The sequence below is a fragment of the Pantherophis guttatus genome, chromosome 4 (genome assembly GCF_059756535.1).
Source record: "Pantherophis guttatus breed Tessera chromosome 4, ASM5975653v1, whole genome shotgun sequence".
Taxonomy (NCBI): domain Eukaryota; kingdom Metazoa; phylum Chordata; class Lepidosauria; order Squamata; family Colubridae; genus Pantherophis; species Pantherophis guttatus.
The window spans coordinates 3,677,285-3,700,255 of NC_142066.1; the positions used below are offsets into that span (position 1 = coordinate 3,677,285).

General features: G+C 44.2%; 2 protein-coding genes across 3 annotated transcripts in view; one reads left to right on the forward strand and one right to left on the reverse strand.

The window, feature by feature from the left end:
- Positions 1-265: 265 nt before the first annotated feature.
- Positions 266-18,782, reverse strand: NOP9 (NOP9 nucleolar protein). Its single transcript, XM_060684927.2, has 11 exons — positions 18,565-18,782; positions 15,838-16,071; positions 13,743-14,150; positions 12,169-12,294; positions 11,149-11,290; positions 9,072-9,261; positions 6,981-7,121; positions 6,780-6,887; positions 5,857-6,090; positions 3,167-3,272; positions 266-1,032 (listed from the first exon to the last, which is right to left on the reverse strand). Exons 2-11 carry the CDS (start codon positions 16,046-16,048, stop codon positions 875-877), a joined length of 1,824 nt encoding a protein of 607 aa, XP_060540910.2. The 5' UTR covers positions 16,049-16,071; positions 18,565-18,782; the 3' UTR covers positions 266-874.
- A 1,538-nt stretch (positions 18,783-20,320) lies between these two features.
- The window catches only part of RABGGTA (Rab geranylgeranyltransferase subunit alpha), a 45,259-nt gene continuing 42,608 nt past the window's right edge, over positions 20,321-22,971 (forward strand). The window contains exon 1 of one of the 2 annotated variants that reach the window (XM_060684924.2): positions 20,321-20,527. The gene's annotated coding sequence lies outside the window, so the exon portion shown is untranslated. The remainder of the gene's footprint in view (positions 20,528-22,971) is intronic. The other variant, XM_060684921.2, reaches the window with a different exon arrangement.

Consider the following 22,971-nt stretch of genomic DNA (forward strand, 5'->3'; position numbering starts at 1 on the left):
CATGGTTGTCAAACTCAATTTCATGGGGGGGGGAGGCCTGGGGGGGCGTGGCTAGTTTGGCACCACTCCCCAAACTGCTGGCATGTTTCCTCTTCACACTGGGTAGACCAGGATCGGATCAAACCATGTAGGCCGCATCCAGCTTGCAGGCCTTGATTTCGACAGGCCTGATTTAAACCAGCATTTCAAGGTTAGAGGAAGCTGAGGGCAAACGCAGATTGTCCAACCAATTTGTCTGCCTCAAAAGCAAGACATGACAGCTGCCTGCAAACAATTAATTGCCTTTAATACCTGCAAAAATATAAATAAATATCCATTTGAGAATAGAGTCAAGTTAAGGCGGTGCCTGGAGCCATTTTAAAACCTCCTGTCTTTTTCTTTCTTTCTTTTTCTTTCCTTCTTTCCTTTCTTTTTTTCTTTCTTTCCTTCCTTCTCTTTCTTTCCTTTCTTCCTTTCTTTTCTTTCTCCTTCCTTCCTTTTTTCTTTTTTCTTTTTTTTCTTCCTTTCTCTTTCCTTCCTTCCTTGCTTTCTTTTCTTTCTCCTTCCTTTTCTTTCCTTCCTTCCTTTCTTTCTTTTCTTTCTCCTTCCTTCCTTCCTTCTCTTTCTTTTTTTCTTTCTTTCTTTCTTTCTTTCTTTCTTTCTGACTACAGTTCCCATCACGAGCTATCCAAGAGCGACAGGAACGATTCCTATCCCATCCACATCCCTGAGGGCGAAGGAGACTTTTTTCAAAGGCTCTTCTGAGCAGATTCAGGCAGGGCGTGAAACACAAAGCCCGCTTAAGGAGCTAGTCCTCTTGATCCCATCGGTCGACAAAAAAAAAAAAATTAAAAAAATAAAATAAAATCCCGTCTTTGGCCAACCAAACCCCAGTTCAATCCTCCAAGATCTCGGCGAAAAGATCCCTCCGTTTCTTCTCCGCCTGCTGGTGGCTGTCCCAGTCCCGACGGCGTTTGAGGAAATGCGTCAAGGCGAAGTTACGGACGAGGTGGTGGCCGAAGGGGTCGTGTCGCAGCTGGGGCTCGTGCTCCGCTGGGAAGAGAGGGAGAAGAGAAGGTGGGGGGGGAAGCTAAAATTTGAGGAATGCGTTCACACGCGTCTTTTGTCCCGCTCGCAGCCACTGGAAGTGGGTGACTCCGAATTATGGCCTGCCAGGTTAAGAGAAGCTTTGTATGTTTTTTTTAACTCGGTGTTTCTCAACCTTCGGCCCTTTTAAGAAGTCTGGCCGGGGCCCTTTAAGCTATGCTGGCCGGGGAATTCTGGGAGTTGAAGTCCAAACATCTTACAGGCAGTGCTGTGGAGTCGGAGTCAGAGTCGGAGTCGAGGAGTCGGAGTCGGAGTAAATTTTGGGTACCTGGAGTCGGAGTCGGCAAACAATGCACCGACTCTGACTCCTACTAAATTTAGATTGGAATTTTAAAAAAAGCAAGTTTAAATGTCCCAATTCACAAAAAGTTATAATTAATGACTTCTCTACTGTAAGAATAAAGACCGGAGTCGGAGTCGGGGAGTCGGAGTCGGAGTCAGAAGTACAAAAAACTGAGGAGTCGGAGTCGGAACATTTATCTCCCGACTCCACAGCCCTGCTTACAGGGCCCGAAGTTGAGAAACATGGGGTCAACCCTGAAGCTGATTTGACCGAAGCCATTTTTAAATGGCTGCCATACTGCAGCTGAAGGACAGGGAGGGGGGGATTTGAGATGGAGGGGGGGGGTTTCTGTAGCCAAAACAATGTCTTTTCTCTTGAGAACCAAGGACATTTCTCACACCGAGGAAGGCGGAGTGATGCCATCCGGTTGCCGGACCACGCCGTGATGGGACCACGTGACCGATTGTTTTGAGAAAGTGAACAAACTTTTCATTAGGTGAAAACCGCGGGAATCTTCAGAGTCGGTTTTCCCCAGATAGGTGCCCATATGATAATTCCTAATAAAAGTAATCTTTGCGGAATCGACATGCCTCGGGAGTCTTGCCTGCTATAGATTTATTACCTGGAACCCTGACACGTGGCTTTAATTGAATGGACCCCTTTTCCAATATGCTTAATAACATATTTACAAGTTTAGTAAAAATACAGCCAGGGATATAGGGATCCTGTTTCCCCAAGGGTAGGGAAGAGGAAGGAAGTGGGAGGGGGAGAGGAAAGGAAGGTGAGGGAAGGGAAGGGAAGGGAAGGAAAGAAGGAGAGGAGAGGAGAGGAGAGGAGAGGAGAGGAGAGGAGAGGAGAGGAGAGAGTGAAAGGGTGGGGAAGGAAGGAGGGAGGGAGGGGAAGGAAGGAAGATGGAAGGAAGATAGAGGGAAGGAGGGAAGGGAAGGGAGGAAGGAAGAGAAAAGGAGGGAGGGAGGGAAAAGGAGGAAGGGAGGGAAGGAGAAAAATAGATAGGAAGGGAAGAAGAAAAATAGAAAGGAGAAGGAAGGAAGGAAGGAAGGAAGGAAGGAAGGAAGGAAGGAAGGAAGGAAGGAAGGAAGGAAGGAGAAAAATAGATAGGAAGGGAAGAAGAAAAATAGAAAGGAGAAGGAAAGAAGGAAGGAAGGAAGGAAGGAGAAAAATAGATAAGGGAAGGGAAGGAGAAGAAAAATAGAAGGGAGAGGAAGGAAGGAAGGAAAAAGGACGGAGGGAGGGTGGAAGGAGGGAGGAAGGGAAGGAAGGGAAAAGGAGGCAGGGAAGGAGGCAGGGAGGGAGGAAGGAAGGAAGGAGGGAGGGAGAGAAGGGAAAAGGAGGGAGGAAGGAAGGGAAAAGGAGGGAGGAGGGAGGGAGGGAGGAAGGAAGGAAGGAGGGAGGGAGGGAGAAAAGGGAAAAGGAGGGAAGAAGGGAAAAGGAGGGAGGAGGGAGGGAGGAGCAAAATAGATAGGAAGGAGAAGAAAAATAGAAGAAGAAGGAAGGAAGGAAGGAAAAAAATAGATAAGGGGAAGGGAAGGAGAAGAAAAATAGAAGGGAGAAGAAGGAAGGAAGGAAGGAAGGAAGAAAGGAAGGAAAAAGGACGGAGGGAGGGTGGAAGGAGGGAGGGAGGAAGGAAGGGAAAGAGAGGGAGGGAGGGAAGGAGGCAGAGAGGGAGGAAGGAAGGGAAAGGGAGGGAGAAGGGAAGGAAAGAAGGAAGGGAAAAGGAGGGAGGGAAGGGAAGGGAAGGGAAGGGAAGGGAAGGGAAGGGACCCGGAGGCTCCTTACCCAGCTCCTGAGCCAGCTCCCGTCTGGCTGGCAGGCTGGCTCTGCTCCAGATGGCATCCAGAACCCGGCTTCCATACTTGGAGCAGGCGAGAGGCAGGAAGTGGCCCTGAGAATCCAGAGCAAAAAAAAAAAGGGGGGGGGGGGGAAGAGATGGAAGGGTCGTTAAATCCAGGACCTGCTGTAAATAACGGCCGCGACGACGCCCTGCATTGTGCCGACTGCAGAAACGAAACGGGGACTTTTGCGGACAGAGGTTGACGCGTTATTGGCCAAGGACCCAAACGATTTCGAGAGGCGTTAAGAAAGATTTTTGCAAGGCCGCCAGGTGTGCCGATCGGGAAAAAAATAACACCTCGTAGGTCGTAGCTTTTTTTCACGACGACGCAAAAGGGGTTGAAAAAAATGGCAAATTGCCAAGGACGCCTCAATTTGCGACCGTTCGTTTCGCTTGACGTTAAGCGACTCGCCAAAAAAAAAAGAAAAAAAAAAGTCCTCGGACTTACAAACCATCACCGTCGAATGATCCAAATTCGGACGCTTGACAACTGGTTCCTATTTATGACGGTCGTAGCGTCCCCATTTGACGAGCAAAGTCCATGGGGAAACCCAGATTCACTTAACAACCGGGCTCCTAACTGAACAACTGCAGTGATTCGTTTAACAACTGTGGTGAGGAAGGTCGTAAAACGGGGCAAAGTTCCCTTAACGACCATCTCGCTTAGCAACCGAAATTTGGGGCTCAGTTGTGGTCGTATGTCCGAGGACTGTCTGTGTACCTTTGTATACTGCAGCTTTGCGAAACTGTGTCAAAGTCTGTAATTCGCTTAACAAATATGTGGTTCACTTAACAAATGCAGTGGTTTGTTATTTATGTATGTATGTATGTATGTATGTATGTATGGATGGATGGATGGATGGATGGCTGGATGGATGGATGGATGGATGGATGGATGGATGGATTGATTGATTGAATTTATATACCGCCCTTCTCCCCGAAGGGACTCAGGGCAGTGAACAGCCGAAAATTAAAATAACATACAATATAAAAGTTAAGATAACTTAATAAATTAAATTAATCGGCCCCCCAATTTTTCTTGCTGTAAAATTGGAGGTGGCTCACTTTCCTTACTTAGCAACAGAAATCCTTGCCCTAATTCTGGTCGTAAGTTGAGGACTACCTGTATACCTCTTGGATGAAAAATCAGAGCGAGTAAATGAATTTTTTACCTCTCTGTAGAATCTAAATTAAACATGGAAAAATAGAAACGACTGGAATAAATGGACTCGGAATGAAAGTCGCTTGGATGTAGAAATAAGTAACTGGTGTAAAAAGAAAGATATTGAAATGCTTTGATTAGATATAATTAATAATAACCAAATGTCATTCTGGGTATGATTGGCAAGAAAGTACGATAAATAAGTTATCAAATTTTTCAAGAAAGTACGATAAGTAAGTTATCAAATTTTTCAAGAAAGTACGATAAATAAGTTATCAAATTTTTCAAGAAAGTACGATAAATAAGTTATCAAATTTTTCAAGAAAGTACAATAAATAAGTTATCAAATTTTTCAAGAAAGTACGATAAATAAGTTATCAAATTTTTCAAGAAAGTACGATAAATAAGTTATCAAATTTTTCAAGAAAGTACGATAAGTAAGTTATCAAATTTTTCAAGAAAGTACGATAAATAAGTTATCAAATTTTTCAAGAAAGCACGATAAATAAGTTATCAAATTTTTCAAGAAAGTACGATAAATAAGGTATCAAATTTTTCAAGAAAGTACGATAAATAAGTTATCAAATTTTTCAAGAAAGCACGATAAATAAGTTATCAAATTTTTCAAGAAAGTACGATAAATAAGGTATCAAATTTTTCAGGAAAGTACGATAAATAAGTTATCAAATTTTTCAAGAAAGTACGATAAATAAGTTATCAAATTTTTCTTGGTAGATAGAAAGAGTGAAGTTACTACTTTCTATTGAGGCCCAAAAAGCAGAAACAGAATCAATGGATTATTACCAATAATCATAAACCCCACTGCTAATACTATGAGGACACGCTTGCCTTGAGGACTAGAAACCCTGTAAAACGAATGACTCCAGAAGCTTAATCCGGCACTCGAATGACCATGATGTGATGGTGACCAAGAATCAATTTCTGCGTTTCTCAACATTTGGCAATTTTAAGACACGGAGAATTCCATTCCCAGAATTCCCTTGCTGGCAGGGGAATTCTGGGAGTTGAAGTCCACATGTCTTAAAAGTTGTCAAGATGGAGAAATATTGGGTCTGTATGGTTTAGGGCCCCGTTTTGGGCCTAGTAGGCCTCCCTGCACTTACCTGGGAGCCAAATTGGGGCACGTGGGGACTCCTGGAAGGGGCGGGGCCAGCCAGCAACTTACCTACCGGTTCGCTGGAACTGGCACGAACCGGCTGAATCCCATCACTGCATCTGTCCCATCTCCCCCCCAGTTTGATACCCCTGAACATAAAAACAGATAAAGCCTTGATTGTTATCATCACAGCCGCCATTTTGACTTTTTTTGTGTCTGCGTGCGACATGACACCTCTACATGGTTGATCCCACGCAACAAAACGCACGCGATTGGCCCTTATTAAACGAGTTTAACCGGCAGCCTCCAAAACCCGGCGCAGAATCCCCGTCCCTCCCTCACCCCCGGGGACTTACCTTGAGCTGGCGCAACACTTTCCGCCTGGACTTTTTGGAGACGGAGGGGCTGACCAAGAGGGCGTCGAAGACGTGGCTCCCGGAGGGATCGCAAGCCATCGTTACCAGGTCCGCCGGCAGCATGGCGGCCAAACTGCCCAGCACGAGGGAAGGGTCTGCGAAGTGCAGGAGATGCTGGAGCATCAGGGAGCCGTGGTAGGAGACGGCGCTCAGGGCCGGGGGCGTCGCACCTTCCTGGAGTAAAAGAGAATCCGACAAGTGTGGTGGAATGAAGTCTGGATTCCCAGGAGGGAGGAGCCGCATTCCAGAGGACCGAGAGACAGCCAAGTTTGGTTGGGGGGAAAAGAGTTAAGACGGCTCCTCCTTAGCAGCTCACAGAGCAGCTCTTTTAACAACACAAGCATAGGAATAGAAAGTCCTCAACTTACAACCATTTGTTTAGTGACCGGAGTTACACCACACTGGAAAAAGTGAATTACGACAGAAAAATTCGATCAATCTGGGGAGCTAATCAGCATGAAGGCCGAGTAAAGGACACGCAACGCAACAATACAGGTAGACCTTGACTTACAACAGCTGTTGCGATGGTTCAATGACACTGGGAAAAGTGACTTATGACCGTTTATCGCACTTACGACCGTTGCAGCCTCCCCACAGTCACAGGCTCGCTTGGCCACTGACTCCTATTTATGATGGCTAGCGTCATACGATCCCCTTTTTACGACCTTCTGACAAGCGAAGTGAATGTGGGAGCCGGATTCGCTTAACGACCTAACGGCAGCAATTCGCTTAACCATTGTGGCAAGGAAGGTCGTAAAACGGGGCAAAGCTCGCTTCACAACTCTCTCTCTCACTCGCCAAGAGAAATCTGGGGTTGAATGGTGGTCGTAAGGGCGAGGACCACCTCTAGCTGTCACACCTACCTGCTCCTTCTCTTCCTCCTCCCCAAAGTAGACCTCGTACGCCAGGACGGAGGCGAGGAGGGGGGCGCAGGCCAGTTGACGGGCGGGGGGCTCCCAACAGTGGAAGGCCTGTGGGGGGGAAAAAAACCCCACCCAGCTCAACAATTTGGCAGAGAAGACGGAGCCGAAAACTAACCAGAAAACCACGCAGGATTTGCTTACCTCCAAGAGGAGCTGCAACACCTCCGGCTGATGGGCGCCGTGTTTCCGGCAGGCGCCTAGGAGCGCCGTGACGATGCCGAGATGCTCCAGGGCCAGGATTTCTTCCAAGCCGGGGCCCAGCTCCTGAAATAGATGCCCCAGCTGGGGGACGGGGTTATACATGAGGAGACCCTCGTAAATCAAGAGAAGGGCCCCTTCCCCCTCTTCTAGGCCGGCAGGGATCTAATTGATCGATCTGCAACGGGTCCTATCAGATCGCTAGCCGTTGAGGGAGCATTCCTGTAGAATGTATTTATTTTTATCTTGACTTTTATTATTTTTATAAGGAACTCAAAAGTGGTTGAATAGACCATTATCTCATATTCCTCGCTCCTCCTATTTCCTCCACAATAACAACTCTTTGAGGTTGGGTTGGGCTGAGACAGACAGGCCCAAAGTCACCCAGCTGGATTTCCTGCTTAGGTGGGACTAGAACTCACAGTCTCCTAGTGATTGGCCCAGTCACCTACCTGGCTTTCGTGACTAGGATGGGACTAGAACTCACCATCTCCTGGTGACTGGCCCAAAGTTACCGAGCTAGCTTTCACACCTAAGCCAAACTAGAACTCACCATCTCCTGGTGATTGGCCCAAAGTCACCCAGCTAGCTTTCATGACTAGGATGGGACTAGAACTCACAATTTCCCAGCAATTGGCCCAGTCACCCAGCTAGCTTTCACGCCTAAACCGAACTAGAACTCACCATCTCCTGGTGATTGGCCCAAAGTCACCCAGCTAGCTTTCATGACTAGGGTGGGACTAGAACTCACAATTTCCCAGGAATTGGCCCAGTCACCCAGCTAGCTTTTATACCTAAGCCAAACTAGAATTCACCATCTCCTGGTGATTGGTCCAAAGTCACCCAGGATGGGACTAGAAATCACAATTTCCCAGCGATTGGCCCAGTCACCCAGCTAGCTTTTATACCTAAGTCAGAACTAGAACTCACCATCTCCTAGTGATTGGTCCATAAACATCCAGCTAGCTTTCATGACTGGGGTGGGACTAGAACTCACAATCTCCTAGTGATTGGCCCAGTCACCCAGCCAGCTTTTATACCTGTCAGAACTAGAATTCACCATCTCCTGGTGATTGGCCCAAAGTCACCCAGCTAGCTTTTATACCTAAGTCAGAAGTAGAACTCACTGTCTCCTAGTGATTAGTCCATAATCACCCAGCTAGTTTCCATAACTAGGGTGGGACTAGAACTCACAATCTCCTAGAGATTGGCCCAGTCACCCAGCCAGCTTTTATACCTGTCAGAACTAGAACTCACCATCTCCTGGTGATTGGCCCCAAGTCACCCAGCTAGCTTTCACATCTAAGCCAAACTAGAACTCACCATCTCCTGGTGATTGGCCCAAAGTCACCCAGCTAGCTTTCATGACTAGGATGGGACTAGAACTCACAATTTCCCAGCAATTGGCCCAGTCACCCAGCTAGCTTTTATACCTAACCCAAACTAGAATTCACCATCTCCTGGTGATTGGTCCAAAGTCACCCAGCTAGCTTTCATGACTAGGATGGGACTAGAAATCACAATTTCCCAGCGATTGGCCCAGTCACCCAGCTAGCTTTTACACCTAAGTCAGAACTAGAACTCACTGTCTCCTAGTGATTGGTCCATAATCACCCAGCTAGTTTCCATAACTAGGGTGGGACTAGAACTCACCATCTCCTGGTGATTGGCCCAAAATCACCCAAGCCAGCTTTTATACCTAAGTCAGAACTAGAACTCACCATCTCCTAGTGATTGGGCCATAATCACCCAGCTAATTTCCACGACTAAGGTGGGATTAGAATAAACCATCTCCTGGTGATTGGCCCAAAGTCACCCAGCCAGCTTTTATACCTAAGTCAGAACTAGAACTCACCATCTCCTGGTTTTTTGCCTGCTGCCTGAACAGCCCCGTCTGCCGTGGAGGAGCCAAAATCTGGCCCTGCCCTTTCGAAGCCTTACCCGGGTCTGTCCCTTCTTAGCTTTTCAAGATCAACCAAAATGGACGACACAACCAATCTAAGCCAGTTGAGAGGCCATCGCAACACCCCTTACCAGTTTACGCGAGGCGGCCTGGATGAGCCGTTGCAAAGTGAAGTTGGCCACTTTGTGAGCCGCCAGGACGCGCAGCTGCCCCTTGACGTGAGCCTTGTAGAACGAGCGCAACGCCTTCACATCCGACACCTCCAAGACTTTGTCCAGAACTCGGCTGCAGGTCGCGTCCTTCAGAAACACCAGGAGGTTGCTGAGCAGGGAGGAACAAGCAAGACAAGGAGGAGGAAGGAATGCACCTCCTTGGTACTATTTTCTATAGTAAGGAAAATGCGTATTTGATGATTCGTGGGATAACTGCGGCTAGAATTGCATTTGCGCAAAATTGGAAAATCGAAGAAATCCCTAAAGATGAAAAGGCGATGAAGAAAATATTGTTCTGCCTCAGCTACGGACCCCAAAGAACGCAGCACACACAAAGTCCGTACAAACCTTAGTTTACTAATTAAGGACTACTAACGAGCTTTCTTAGTAGTTGTTCGAACGCAAGCACAGTTTAAATCAGTCTTTTTTTGAACAAGGGCTGTTCATTTAACTTCATGAACAGCTGACAAGAATCCAAAGAAGAATAACTCAATTCTGAGGTACAGTATTTCAGATAAGCGTAATCTTACTGTGGTTGGCAGAATGCCCAGAAGCAATTTGCAGGAAAACTGACAAGAGAGAAACAAGAGCCGAATCAAACGTTTCTGGAATCAAGACGCGAAGGAATAGGAACAAGGTTGTTTCCTGCAAATTGCCTCAGTTGTTGTTCTTCCTTAAATAGGCTAGGGGAGTGGCCAAATAGCCCCAAGCCTTACTCTCGAGGAGACCTCCTCCTGAGGAGCCTTTTAACAGCTCTGCGCGCTCGTGCATCGAGAAGAGGCTCCTCCTCTTCTTCCTCTTCACTTCACTGGAGGTTTTGAAGGCCCTGGCTGAATCCCCGCCTTTGGCACCACATCTTCTCCAGCCTCCTCATTGTCTGACTCGAGCGCCAGCTGCACAGGCTTGCTGGCGCAGCACCACACCAGCCTCCTCGCTGTCGGAATCAGCTACTAGTTGCACAGGCCGCTGACGGGCCACAACGAATATTAAGATTGTGCAGAAATGAGTAGATTAACGCTCGCAATTAAAGGAAAGGAAGAATCTGGTTATGATAATATATGGGGGTTATTTTATCATTGGTCAGAAAATGAATATGGATAAAAAGGATAAAATTAAATCATTTAGGAAGAGAAACGTTGTATTTAGGAGTTCTGTTAAGTTGTAATGTCAAAACAAGAATAGATGTACATAAAGAATTCGATGGTAAGCTATAACTATTATGACACAAAAAAATTGTACTCAGATAACACACTGATTAATGAACGATGAAATGTCTGTTTTAAAGGGGAAAAAATAAAAAAGTTTTACAAAAAAAGCACCTACATTTTGATCGCATTACCGTACGGATGCTGGAATGGTCACAAGTGCGAGGACTGTTTTTTTCAGGACCGTCGTGGCTTCGAACGATTGCTAATTGAGTGGTCTTAAGTCAAAGGTTTTAATGCTACGTTGTGTCGAGAATGTGGGTCTCTCTAATACAATATTTCTTAGACGGGTAGTCCTCGAGTTATGACAATTGAGCCCAGAATGTATGTCGCTAAGTAAAACATTTGTTAGGGGAATTTTGCCCCGTTTTACGACCTTTCTTGCCAACCGTTGTTAAGCGAATCACTGCAGCTGTTTAGTAACACGGTTGTTAAGTGAATCTAGCTTCCCCATTGACTTGGCTTGTCAGTAGGTTACAAAAGGGGATTATATAACCCCTGGACCCTGCAACCGTCATAAATATGAGTCAATTTTGATCATGTGACCACAAGGATTCTACAAAGGGTGTTAAGTGTGAACAACAGTCGTAAGTCACTTTTTTCAGTGCCGTCGTAACTTTGAATGAACTCCTATAAATCAAGGACCACCTGTACTTTACCACTTTAAGACAGATGGACTTCAACTCCCAGAATTCCCCAGCCAGTCTTGCAAACTTTGCAAACTTTTTGCAATGACGCCTCCCACCAATCCCCACCCACCCCCAAACCATCCAACCAATCCAACTGCCTACCTTTGCTCAGCAGCCGGGTTACAGCTGCTCAGGTAGCCAATCAGGGCCTGGCAGAGCTCAGCACACTCTTCAGGCAGCTTTCGGTGTAGGATCTCCAGCGCCACCTGCAGGCAGAGGCTGAAACATTTGTTGGTGATGAAATCTAGAGGGAAAACAGGGTTTAGTTTAATAAGGATCTTGGTTAAAGTCAGACCAGAAAGGAAGGATTTATAAATGATCATCGTGATCGTGATCATCTTTTAACGACTCCATAATCCCTTGCAAGGTGGAGTCTGGGCAACTGAATGGAGCTAGCAGAGTGTTTTTTAATGGCCGGATGCCTTTCCTGTCACCAATGCGGAGTTTTGTTCAGCAGATATATTTCTTAAGAGAAATATCTATCTCTGCCTAGGATCGAACTCACAGCCTCCTGGATTGTGAGGCAAGAGCTCCACCTCTATGTACGACCTTCCCTAAACGTATGTCAAGCTCACACTTTCCCATTCAGAGGTCGCCCTCACTTAATGACCATTCGCTTAGTGACCTTTTGAAGTTACGACCGACCCCATCAAAAGGATTTAAGACCTCAAATTTATGACTGCCCCCCCCCGTGGTTATGGATCACAATAACCGACCTCATAAAAGGTACTTACAACCCATCCTCAAAGTTACGACTGTCCCACCCCCTCCCCGTGGTCATGTGATCGCATTTCAGACACTGCAACAGGCTCATATTTACAAGTTGCAAAGTCCCTGAGTCACGTGACCCCAATTTGCACTATTTTTTGTTAGCAGGCAGGAAAAAGCATCCATTCTTACAAGGGATTCGCTTAGCGACCTTTTGATTCACTTAACGACTGCCATAAAAATGGCCGTAAAATCAAGTCAGCTCATATGGAGACCCGCTTAACAACTTCCAACTACTTAATCACGGAAATTCCACGCTCGCTTGCTGTCATTAAACGAGGACTACCTGTATTCGCTGGAAAGCTGTGCAAGACTGCTGTTTCCCCACCTGCCCAGCAGATGGCAGCATCTCACCTGAAATTTGTTCCTGAAAGCAGCCTTTGAATTCCCGCAAGAGGGAGAGAAAACTCACAGGGACCTCAAACACCGCTGGTCCTTCACTCCCCACCTTCGAACTCTTGGCCCCGGGACGAAGAGCCCCTAAGATGGTGGAAAGGGGGCAGAAAAGGGGAAGGGGTAAATTAAACGCCCTGATTTTCCCGCAAGGAAAAGATTAATGCATTGCCGCTTGGCGTAAACACCTAGCAAAATATGGGATTAACCAGCATGTCCAAACAACCTTGGCAATTTTAAGACTTGTGGACTTCAAATCTGCATCATGGCTGGCTGGGGAATTCTGGGAGTTGAAGTCCACAGGTTGAGGACATCATACGATGATGAGTCGAGGACTTCATATAAGGAGTTATTTGTAAATATAAGAAAGGTGGGGTACAAATAAATAAAATAAAAATAAAGTAAAATAACATAAAAAATAAAAAATAAAAAATATATAAAAAATAATAAAATGAATAAAATAAACATAATAAATGAATATTATTTATTTATTTATTTATTTATTTATTTTTAAATTTGTATACCGCCCTTCTCCCTGACGACTCAGGGCGGTGAACAGCCAAGTAAAAGCATAAATTATAAACGACAAACATTAAATAAATAAATTTAAATAAATATATAAATAACATAATAAAATAAAATAATATTGGGACCTCCACTAATGTCATTGTACATGTTGGCGTTGTTGTTGCTATTATTATATAAATGAATAAAATAAAAATAATAAAAATATATCAAATAAAAAAATAAAAAAGTAAAATAAAAAAATAAATCAAAATAATAAAAGAAGTAAAATAAAATGAAATAGAATAACAAAATAAAAAATAATAAAAGAAAATATAAAACAAAGAAATAAAACAAAAAATAACATTAAAAAATAAGTAAAATAAAATGAAGTAAATAAAATAAAAAAGAAGTAACAAAATAATACATAAAATAAATAAAATAATGAAATAAATAATAATTTAAAATAAATTAAAAAATTAAATTAAATTAAATTAAAATAAATTAAAATAAATTAATAAAATTAAAAAATAAAATAAAATAATAAAATAAAATAAAATAAATAAATAAAATAAAATAATAAAATTAAATTAAATTAAAATTAAATAATAAAATAAAATAAAATAAAATAAAATAATGAAATAAAATAATAAAATAAAATAAAATAAAATAAAATAATAAAATAAAATAAAATAATAAAATAAAATAAAATAAAATAAAATAAAATAAAATAAAATAAAATAAAATAAAATAAAATAAAATAAAATAAAATAAAATAAAATAAAATAACAACAAGGTGGGGTACAGTGGGCTGAGCAGAAGGAGCTGACCAGGATTCATCCAGGCCTTTTGGGGGGGTGGGGGGGGGTCGGGGGGGGGAAGGGAATTAACCCAGGTCTCATCATTCTCACATTCTTCCCACATTGGATCTCAACATGCAGGAAACTCTGAGATGCCAGAAAGGGGGCAAGAGCTTCCACCCCCTACTATCCATCACAGGATGGGGGACGCATTCAGTGGCCACGTCTCACCTGAGCCCGGGAGCCCCCGTCCTCCGTCCGACCCGACGCGGGCTCCTCCCAGGACCTGCAGCAGGGTCCGCACCACAAAGCTGGCGTGCGCGTCCAATGCGAAAGTCGATAACTCCTCCCGAAGACTCTTCCCCAGATCCAGGACGAGCTCTTCCAGCGCCTGGGCCTCCTCGCCTCCTTCCGAGATCAGCACTGGGGCCCTCCACAGGGCCCCTTCCAAGATGTGGGCCCCGCAAGGGTGGCAGACGGCCGGACGCAGGGAGGGGAGCAGGGCCCGGAGCAGAGGCTCCAAGCTGGCCCCGGAAGCAGACGGCAGCAGGGCCTGGAGGAACAGAGACCCCGAGGCATCCAGGGCCAGCGGCAACGCCGCATCGGTGGCCTCCGTCAGGACGTTGCTCACAAACAGACCTACGGGGGCCAAAATAACGACCATTACTGGGAGTCCTCGAGTTACGACCACAATGTGGGGGGAGCAGTACTTCCCCTTGTTAAGCAAGGCGATTGTGAGTCGGGTGCCCTTTTGCAAACCTTTTTTTGTCAAGCGAATCACCACCATCGTTAAGTGAATCACATTGTCGTTGAGCGAATCCGCCCTCCCCCATTGATTTTACTGATCAAAAAGCCAGTCGGGAAGGTCGCAAATGGCGATCACGGGACACTGTCAAGGCAGGGCAGTCCTCAACTTACAACAGTTCATTTAGTGACCGTTCAAAGTTACAACGGCGCTGAAAAAGGGACTTACCGCCATTTTTCACACTTACGACCACGGCAGCATCCTCATGACCGTGTGATCAAAATTCAGAGGCTTCGCAACTGACTCGTATTTATGACGGTCGCAGTGTCCTAGGACAGTGACGGCTAACCTTTTTGCCATCGCGTGCCAAAAGTGGGGGAGTGTGAGGGGGTGCGCGCACATGTCCACACCCGTAATTCTATGTGCCCCACCCCCCTGCGCATGGTGCGCGACCCCCCCCTGCCCTCCCCCCATTTTTGGCACACGATGGCCCCGGTAGGCCCATTTTGTGCCCTCTCCAGGCTCCAGAGTCTTCCTAGGAGCCTGGGGAGGGCAAAAACAGCCTTTCCCACCCCCCTGGAGTCCCTCAGAAGGCTGGAAACGGCCCATTGGCCAACTTCCGGTGGGACTGGAAGGCCCGAAAATCAGTTGGCCAGTGCATACATGCGCGCCGGAGCTTAGCTCACGTGCCCACCGATATGGCGGTGGCACGCGTGCCATAGGCTCGCCATCAGTCCTAGGTCACATGATCCCCTTTTGCGACCTTCTGACAAGCAAAGTCAGCGGGGGAAACCCGATTCACTTAACAACCGGGTTACTATCTTATCAACTGCAGCGATTCACCTAAAAATGGCGTCGAGCGAGGTCGTAAAATGGGACCAAGCTCACTGAACAAATGTCTCCCTTAACAACAAAAATCTGGGCCTCAATTGGGGCTGTAAATCGAGGACTAACTGTCCATTGCCAAGCTCCCTAATTTTGAGCACGTGATGGTGGGAACGCCACACAATAGTCGTTAAGTGTGAGGAACAGCTATAAATCATCTTTTCAGCGCTTCGAATGGTCGCTAAACGAACTGTACCATCCGGTTCAGCTGAAGACGGGTGGACTTCAACTCCCAGAATTCCTTGCAACACCTCCCATCTTCCCAAATTTCTGAATTCCCAATGGATCAGGCTATGGCCTGGTACTCCTCAATTTACGACCGATCGCTTACCAACCGTTTGAAGTTACTTCCCTGGGGAGACTTATAACCCAGATGTTGAAGGACCAATGGCTGTCCCCCGTGGTCACATGACAATTACTGCCATTTGCATATAAACAGTCACGCGACCGCATTTTACGGCCATTTCGCCCAAAAAAATGGCATATACATCCAGCTTACGGCAAACCAGCTCATAGTGAAACACGGATTCACTTAACAACTGCTCCCAAAAAAAAAGGTCATAAAACTGAGTCGGTCCCATGGACGACCCAAATTACAAACATCACGAGTCGTGATGCTGATGGGCAGCGTCCATTACGGTCGTAACCCGAGGATTTCTCCTACAAGCTTCCCCCCACCCCGGGAACAATTCTTACTTTTCTCCTCATCGGAGGCAAAGCCAGATTTGAAGGTTTCGTGCGCCTGGCGGAAATAGTCCGCCACCGCAGGCTCCAATTTGACAGCGCCGCCTCCTTTGATCTCCTCGGGGTCTCCTTTCCCAGGCTTAGAAGCAGGCGAGCCACGTCGTTTCTTCTGTTGCTCTTTGCTGCTTTTCGCGGTTTTCTGGCGGTGGGCGGTGGGTCCCATCCTTCTGGATAGCTCCAGCCAGCCTTCAAAGGGGAAACCGAGGAAATTAACGGCAAGGAAAAATGACAACTTTGGACGGCGAGACGGGCAGCATATAAATTCACTACATAAATAAATAAATAAATAAACCACATATATTTAATAAAAATAAAAGATAAATGTAATAAATGAATAAAACAAAACATACATTTAATAAAAAAATAAAACGTAAATAAAAATAAAGCCAATTTAATCAACGAAAAATAAACCGCATACATTGAATAAAGCATCCATTTAATCAATAAAAAAGAAAACATAAACATTTAAATTAAGAAATATTAAATTAAAACGGAGAGAAAGAGACAAGAGCAATGCGGAGGGATGATAAATAAGGAGCAGGTAAATCCGCTCGCTATAACAAGCCCAGGAAAATATCCAGGTTAAAAAACTCTTGGCAGTTTCAGCCTCCTTGAGCCCACCTCACAGGGCTGTTGTGAGGAGGAGATGGACCAAAGAAAGAGCAGGCGAGACCCTGAGGGGGCCTTTGGACGCCTCAACAACATCCCACTTGAAACAACCTTTGGGCCACCAATATTTCGGAAACATCCCATGATCACAGGGGGCTACATATAATATTGCTTTCTATGATAAATGTAAAATTATATAATATGCTATACTTATATTCACACACACACATGTATGTATGTATGTAGCCAGTTCGATCAAGACTAAGTGGTTGAGTGTTTGCCAGTTTGTTAATAAACAATGTTTATTAACATTTCATCTAAATTAATAACACTGTAAAATATGAAATAGAAATAAAATATTAACATACATATATACATGATATACATATTATATGTATACACACGTGTACGCATGCATATACAGTATGCATGTGTGTATATATATTGTGTGTATGTATATGTGCATGTGTGTATGTGTGTATATGTATGTGTACATGTGTATATGTGCGTGTGTGCATATATGTGTGGGTGTGTATATACCTACGTGTATGTGTGTGTATATGTGTGTATGTATGTATGTATATATATATATGTATATATATATATATATAGAGAGAGAGAGAGAGAGAGAGAGAGAGAGAGAGAGAGAGCGCGTGCATATATATATGTATATATTGTGTATATAAATTGTGTGGATGTGTATGTGTGGATGTGTGTGTATATATGTATATGTGTGTATATATATTGTGTGTATATATCTTGTGTATATAAATTGTGTGTATGTGTGCATGTGTGTGTATATGTGTATATATGTATGTGTGTGTATATATATATTGTGTATATATTGTGTATATATATCTTGTGTGTATATATCTTGTGTGTATATAAATTGTGTGTGTATATGTGTATATAACTGTGTGTTGTATATTTGTGTACCTGTGTGTATATAGTGTGTGCGTGTGTATATATGCATGTGTGCATATATATGTGTGGGTGTTATATATGAATGTGCATGTGTATATATATTGTGTGTATATATAGTGTGTATATATTGTGTATGTATATGTGTGATAAATAAAATAAAATAACATTTTAACTAACTTATTTAATATGATGTGGGAAAACACCTGAGATTTTAATTTTTTGCATATATATATTGTGTATATATATTGTGTATGTGTATGTGTGCATGTGCGCATGTGTGTATATGTGTACATGTGTATAGTGTGTATGTGTGTAATGTGTGTGTATATGTGCGTGTGTGCGTGTGTGGGTGTGTATTTGTGTGGGTGTGTATATGTGTATGTGCATGGGTGTATATATGTACGTGTATATATATATATTGTGTGTATATATTGTATGTGTGTATGCGTGTGTGCATATATGTGTGCATATACGTGTGTGTACGTCTGTGTATGTACGCCTGTGCATATCTGTGTGCGTGTGTATCCACATATCCACCTGTGTATCTTCCATTGATAACGCCCAATTTCCCTAGAACAGAATCCAATGAATCCAGGGATCCTGGATAGCTCAACAGACTAATAGCCTGTTATTAATATCCAGCTGCCTGCAATTACTGCTGGTTCGAATCTCACCAGGCTCAAGGTCGACTCAGCCTTCCATCCTTTCTAAGGTAGGTAAATTGAGGACCCAGATTGTGGGGGCAATAAGCTGACTTTGTATAAAATATACAAAAGGATGAAGGCTAATGCATTGTAAGCCGCCCTGATTCTCCGGAGAAGGGCGGCATATAAATCAAATTTAAAAAAAAAAAAAAAAAAGATTGGAGGGAAGAGGGGAGGGGAGGGGGGGGTTGCCTTTCAAAGCCCACATCCAAAAATAAAATACCCCCCCAAGCCCCGCCCCCCCAGAGCTTTCCTCATCCACCACCAGCGGGGAAAGGAGCTGCAAGTCGCCTGCCCTGGCCGCTTCACCGGTTGCATTTCTGCCTGCAGCCAACCTATCCGGTCACCGGGAAGGCTGGAAGACTCCAATAAAAGCTACAAAAAAAATCAGAATATATATATATATATATATATATTTATATTTATATTTTGCAAGACTTACAGGAAACGGCCCGGCCCAAAGTTTCCACTGGCGGCTGCTGCTGCTGTGATCTACTGGATTGCAACAGGATCCTGCATCTTTTTTTTTTTTTTTGCAAACCCGCGCAGAGCACGCGGAGGCCCGGGCTTTTTCTGCGCCTGCGTAGGACTCTCTCTCTCTCTCTCTCTCTCTCTTTCTCTCAGGCCACGCCCTCCCCGGAACCACGCTGCCTCCCGACCTGCCCCCCCTCCTTGCGCGCGAGGAAGCGATCAGCGCAGGCCGCTCCTCCCAGAAGGCATTGCGCCCGTGACGTCGTCCTGCCGTTCGTCTATTGGCTCGTTCGTTCATTGCGTCACCCATTCATTCATTCATTCATTCATTCCTGGGGTCTGCGTGGCTTCTAAAATGACCGAATGAAGTCTCAAAGGGAAGGAGGGAGGGAGGGAAATGTCTTTAAATTCTCTGAAAGTGCCAGTAACTACACTTTGTGGGGTGGGGTGGACTGCCCTGGCCATAGAATGGGACTGTCGTACCCATCCTCCCCAGCCAAAGGAATGGAATGGAATGGAATGGAATGGAATAGAATAGAATAGAATAGAATAGAATAGAATAGAATAGAATAGAATAGAATATATGGAATAGAATAGAATAGAATAGAAAATATGGAATGGAATGGAATGGAATGGAATAGAAAATATAGAATAGAATAGAATATATGGAATAGAATAGAATAGAATATATAGAATGGAATGGAATAGATAATATAGAATAGAATAGAATATATGGAATGAAATAGAATAGAAGATATAGAATAGAATAGAATAGAATATATGGAATGGAATAGAATAGATAATATAGAATAGAATAGAATATATGGAATGGAATAGAATAGAAAACATAGAATAGAATAGAATAGAATAGAATATATGGAATGGAATAGAATAGATAATATAGAATAGAATAGAATAGAATATATGGAATGGAATAGAATAGAATAGAAAATATGGAATAGAATAGAATAGAATAGAATATATAGAATGGAATAGAATAGAATAGAATATATGGAATGGAATGGAATAGATAATATAGAATAGAATAGAATATATGGAATGAAATACAATAGAAAATATAGAATAGAATAGAATAGAAAATATAGAATAGAATAGAATAGAAAATATGGAATAGAATAGAATATATAGAATGGAATGGAATAGATAATATAGAATAGAATAGAATATATGGAATGAAATAGAATAGAAGATATAGAATAGAATAGAATATATGGAATGGAATAGAATAGAATAGAATATATAGAATGGAATGGAATAGAATAGAATAGAATATATGGAATGGAATGGAATAGATAATATAGAATAGAATAGAATATATGGAATGAAATACAATAGAAAATATAGAATAGAATAGAATAGAAAATATAGAATAGAATAGAATAGAAAATATGGAATAGAATAGAATAGAATAGAATATATGGAATGGAATAGATAATATAGAATAGAATAGAATATATGGAATGAAATAGAATAGAAGATATAGAATAGAATAGAATAGAATAGAATAGAATAGAATAGAATATATGGAATGGAATAGAATAGAATAGAAAATATGGAATGGAATGGCACAGAATAGAATATATGGAATGGAATGGAATAGAATTGCAAAAAATTGCAAGCCGCCCAAAGTCGCTGGACAGGGAGAAGGGTGACGCCACACTGCATTTGATAAATAAAACTAAATAAGATCATTTATACGGTATCCAGAACAAGCAACCTGCAGGAAGAGAAAATGGCAGCCTGGGCAGGTCTGTGAACTCAGCGGCTCCTTGGGTGAAGTTGGGCCAAGACGATGTTGACGCCTGAGAAAACTCCCCGTTTCTTGAGAATTCGAAGGCAATAATGCCATAAATATTTGCTTTTCCCCACCTGTCTCCTGGATGATGGGAAAGGCCCTGCAAACACGTCTACAGGTGAGTGCAGCTTCCTCCTTCGAAACCTCGGGTTGATTCATAACAGCTACTCAGGGCAGGGCAGCCCCACAAGGGAAGAGCCTCTTTAATGGGAATCTTTCCCCCTTTGTCACGGTGGCGAGGAATACAGCTTGACTTACAACAACAATCGAGTTCATCATTCCCGTTGCTAAGCGAGACCGTTGTCAAGTGGGTTTGCCCTATTTTACAGCCTTTCTTGCCAGAGTTAAGTGAATCCCTGCCGTTCTTAAGTGAGTAACACGCAGGGGTGAAATGCTACCGGTTCGGATCGGTTCGCCCGAACTGGTAGTAAAAAATGCTACCAGTTCGGTCGGAACAGGTATTTCCGACGATCAGCTGTGACGCGCCATTTAGATTAGGTAGAATCGTCGGATTTCCTGCTTTCTAGCTAATTAAATCGCGTGGCACAGCGGACTCCCCTCCCCCTCGCTGTTCTACTTACCTTTGCAGACTCAGAAGGCTTCAAAATGTTCCTCTTTTAGCGCTGCGCAGGCACACCACATGAACACACACAGAGTGCTCGGTAGCAGACTCACAGAATCCATAGCAGGCTTCAGAGGATTTCACCGCTGGTAACAGGGTTGTTAAGTGAATCCGGCTTCCCCCTTGACTTTGCTTGTCCGAAGGTCGCCAAAGAGGCACATGTGACCCCGAGGAAACTACAATCGTCGTAAGTACATTCCAGTAGCCAAGCATCTCAATTTTGATCATGTAACCATGGGGAAGCTGTGAAATCCAGCAGGTTCGGGAGAACCGGTAGCGGAAATTTTAAGTAGTTCGGGGAACCGGTAGCGGACATTTTGAGTAATTCGGAGAACCAGTAGCGGAAATTTTGAGTAGTCCGGAGAACCGGCAAATACCACCTCTGGCTGGCCCCACCCCCATCTATTCTCTGCCTCCCGAGTCCCAGCTGATCAGGAGGAAATGGGGATTTTGCAGTATCCTTCCCCTGGAGTGGGGAGGGAATGGAGATTTTGCAGTAACCTTCTCCTGGAATAGGGAGGGAATGGAGATTTTGCAGTATCCTTCCCCTGGAGTGGGGAGGGAATGGAGATTTTGCAGTATCCTTCTCCTGGAGTGGGGAGGGAATGGAGATTTGCAGTATCCTTTTCCTGGAGTGGAGAGGGAATCGGGATTTTGCAGTAACCTTCTCCTGGAGTGGGGAGGGAATGGAGATTTTGCAGTATCCTTCCCCTGGAGTGGGGAGGGAATGGAGATTTTGCAGTAACCTTTCCCTGGAGTGGGGAAGGAATGGAGGTTTTGCAGTATCCTTCCCCTGGAGTGGGGAGGGAATGGAGATTTTGTAGCATTCTTCCCCTGTCATGCCCACCAAGCCACGCCCACCAAGCCACACTGTGTCCACCAAGACACGCTGACAGAACCGGTAGTGGTTTTTCAGTGCCATCATTAACACCAAACGGTCGCTAAACGATAAACTAAGCATCATATTTATGGCCGTTGCAGCCTCCCCAGGGTCATGGGATCAGAATTCAGACCCGTGCCGACAGATTCAGATTTATGACGGTCACAGTATCCCGGAGTCGCATGATTTGCGACCTTCAGACAAGCAAAGTCAAACGGGGAAGACAGATTCACTTAAGGACCACATTACTCCCTTCACAACTGCAGCAATTCACTTAACAACTATGCCAAGGAAGGTCTAGAATTGGACAAAATTCACCCGTCTCGCTTAGCAACAGAAATGATAATATAAATTATACATGATTACCATCTAAACAAGCGCTTATATTAGCGGGACGTTTGTGAAGTGAGTTTTGCCCCGTTTGGCCGCTTTTCTTGACACCGTTGTTAAGTGAATCCCTGCGGTTGATAAGTCAGTAAGCCGGGTGTTAAACGAATCCGGCTTCCCCGTTGAGTTTGCGTGTCCGAAGGTCGCCAAACGGGGATCACGGGACCCCGAGGACATTGCAATCCTCGTAAGCAGAGGTGGTATTCAGCCGGTTTAGACCGGTTCGGGCGAATCGGTCCTCCCCGTGTAAACATTTTGCGGAAAACTCCCCGACTAGGTGTGTTGCGTTCTTCTTCCAAAATTACCATTTAATTGCCGGCATAAATCAGGGCTGCACAAATGCGAATTTATAATATCAGGTTGCCAAAGTCTCCTTCGGTCCCTGCACTCGGGCAGACGAGACTTCGGCAGGCGTTTCCCAAACTACAGGAATATATTGTAAATCAATCCCATCACCTCCATTCCTTCCCCGTTCCTCCTGGCTTACATACGCACCCCGTTCTTCCCCGTGGGAAATCCGGCTTGGCTCGACTTGGCGATGACTTCATCCCCACACCCCTAATTTTCATCTCGGCCTCTGTCACCCAGGAGAGACAAGCTTGTCATAAAAATCAGATTTCAATCCTACCCCTTCCTATCCGAACCTTCGTTTCAACTCTGTGATGGACGGCCA